Below are 2,199 nucleotides of genomic sequence, written 5' to 3'. Positions count from 1 at the left end.
TAGTCAAACATCAGCTTTAGCTACATTCCTCTTTGAAATTTACAAATTTACCTTTTAAAATGATCAGAATTGGTTGCTTTCAACATAGCCTGAAAATGCAGGAAATGCTATTTCGAGGCTCTACACATTTTTCTGGGGGAGTACCCCCAGACCTCCCGCATCGGCTACATATTTCTGCAGTGGCACTTTTTGGGAGGCCACTACGGCCCTTGCCAGCAGGCAACCACCTGAATCTAGCCGATCACAATATATTTGATACAATCCACAACAGTTTTATTGTGCAGGTGAAATATATATACGTGTGCAGTGGAATAATGGTACACTGTAAATGTGTACAGCATGCTACACTGTGTAGGAATATTACAGCATATTGTACTGGTATTTTGCACAGATATATTGTAAATGTGTATTGCATAGATATACCGGTATATTGTACTGATATATTCAGGTATATTGAATATTTATACACGTATATTATATAGATATACTGTCGTATTGTACAGGTATGCTGCATAGGTATATAGAACAGGTGAGAATTATGTGTTTTGCATATATTGGTGTAATATAGAACAGGTGTGAGATTGATCTGTTTCGCGTATATTGGTGTAATAGTACAGGTTTGAGATTTATGTGTTTCGCATATATTGGTGTAATAGTACAGGTTTGAGATTTATGTGTTTCACCAATATATGCGAAACACATAAATCTCACACCTGTTCTATTACACCAATATATGCGGTAATATAGTACAGGCGTGAGATTTACGTGTTTTACATATATTGGTGTAATAGAACAGGTGTGAGATTAATATGTATATATAAGATTTAGTTGAGATGATATGTGTTTTGGATAGGTACGACACAGCGACTATAGGTCTATCTATCTCTCCATATCTATACCGTAATCAGCTTGATGTCACAGATGCTCATGTCTGTGCTAGCCGTAATTTCCACCGCCGCGTGCGTGCGGAAACCGCGTGGCAGCTTCACTCTGTAGAAGACCCTAACAAGAGGCGTGGTGAGCGGCGGGTCGACGGGACTGACGGAGTAGGTACTGCCATTAATTTCCCCCTGAAAGCGGAAACAACAAATACCATAAGAGCGTGTGTGTGTGGTGGGGGGGGGCGGTATGTGTGTGTGGGGGTGTGTGCGTGCGTGCGTGCGTCTGTGTGTGTAAGTGCATGCATTTGTGTATGTGGGTGTAGGGTGAGTGTGTGTGTGTGTGTGTGTGGGTCTGTGTGTGCGTGTGTGTGTGTGTGTATGTGTGAGAGCGCGTATGCGTGCGCGCACCTGCGTGTGAGCGTGCGTGCGTTTGTGTATACATGTGGGTGTATGGGGAGGGCGCGTGCGTGTGTGTGCGCGTGTACGTCCGTTTTTCTAGCAGGTACAAATACAAAAATTTGCTTCGAGCGCAATGGATAATTAAACAACATCTACTCTCTACGCAGAATGATGAAAAACTATGAAATGCAGTGGAAAATGTCTATAACGAGTAGGAAATCTTACTCACAGGCGTGTAAGTATCGACTGTGGTGAAAGGCATTAGGCCTACCCACGGATCCATCGCACTGTACTGCATTCCGGCAGACACCTTGCTGATTGTGTCAAGATCCGAATCTTTCGCGAGCTGGAATCAACGCAAGTCCGCTCGTTAAGCTAACAGGTATTTGGAATCTAACAGGTAATTAGAAACAACAGCAATATACCAGTATTACGATTACGTCTAAACAATTGTTATGCCATGTTACTAACCATTGCTAATCCTACTGCTGTGCATGGAACACCCCGATACCGTACACGTGGCTCCCTCATGGCATGCATGTGGTTACTGACAAGCAGGAGGGCGCCACCACGCTAAGGATAGTTCTAAAGGCTACGATTTCGCACCTTGAAGGCGAGCTTTATCTCTACGTTGTTTTCTCCATTAGTGTACGCGACGCTAGCATCACCGAAATTGGCACAGGTGCCAAGAGCGATCGTCGCCATGTCTATGATGCCACTAATCGTACTGCGATATAATGAAACACATACCATGATGACGCATTCATGATTTTATCGCCTAGAGAACGAGAGAAGAGACAGAAAAACAAAGATGGAGAGGGGAAGAAAGAAAGAAAGAAAGAAAGAAAGAGAGAACGAGAAAGGGGGTGATGGATGACAAAGAAAGAGAGAGAGAGAGAGGATCGAAAGAGATAACGTG

At 43.4% G+C, this 2,199-nt stretch overlaps 1 protein-coding gene across 1 annotated transcript in view; it reads right to left on the bottom strand.

Moving 5' to 3' along the window:
* The window catches only part of LOC106807642, a 63,545-nt gene that overhangs the window by 49,810 nt on the left and 11,536 nt on the right, over nucleotides 1-2,199 (bottom strand). Inside the window, exons 5-7 of the mRNA XM_014810053.1 lie at nucleotides 1,887-2,007; nucleotides 1,510-1,626; nucleotides 900-1,070 (exon numbers count right to left, since the gene is read on the bottom strand). Coding sequence (XP_014665539.1) covers nucleotides 900-1,070; nucleotides 1,510-1,626; nucleotides 1,887-2,007 — 409 coding nt within the window. The remainder of the gene's footprint in view (nucleotides 1-899; nucleotides 1,071-1,509; nucleotides 1,627-1,886; nucleotides 2,008-2,199) is intronic.

The sequence above is a fragment of the Priapulus caudatus genome, unplaced genomic scaffold (genome assembly GCF_000485595.1).
Source record: "Priapulus caudatus unplaced genomic scaffold, Priapulus_caudatus-5.0.1 Scaffold227, whole genome shotgun sequence".
Lineage (NCBI taxonomy): Eukaryota > Metazoa > Priapulida > Priapulimorpha > Priapulimorphida > Priapulidae > Priapulus > Priapulus caudatus.
Note: the sequence above shows the minus strand (reverse complement) of the source record. Positions and strands in the feature narration are given on the sequence as shown.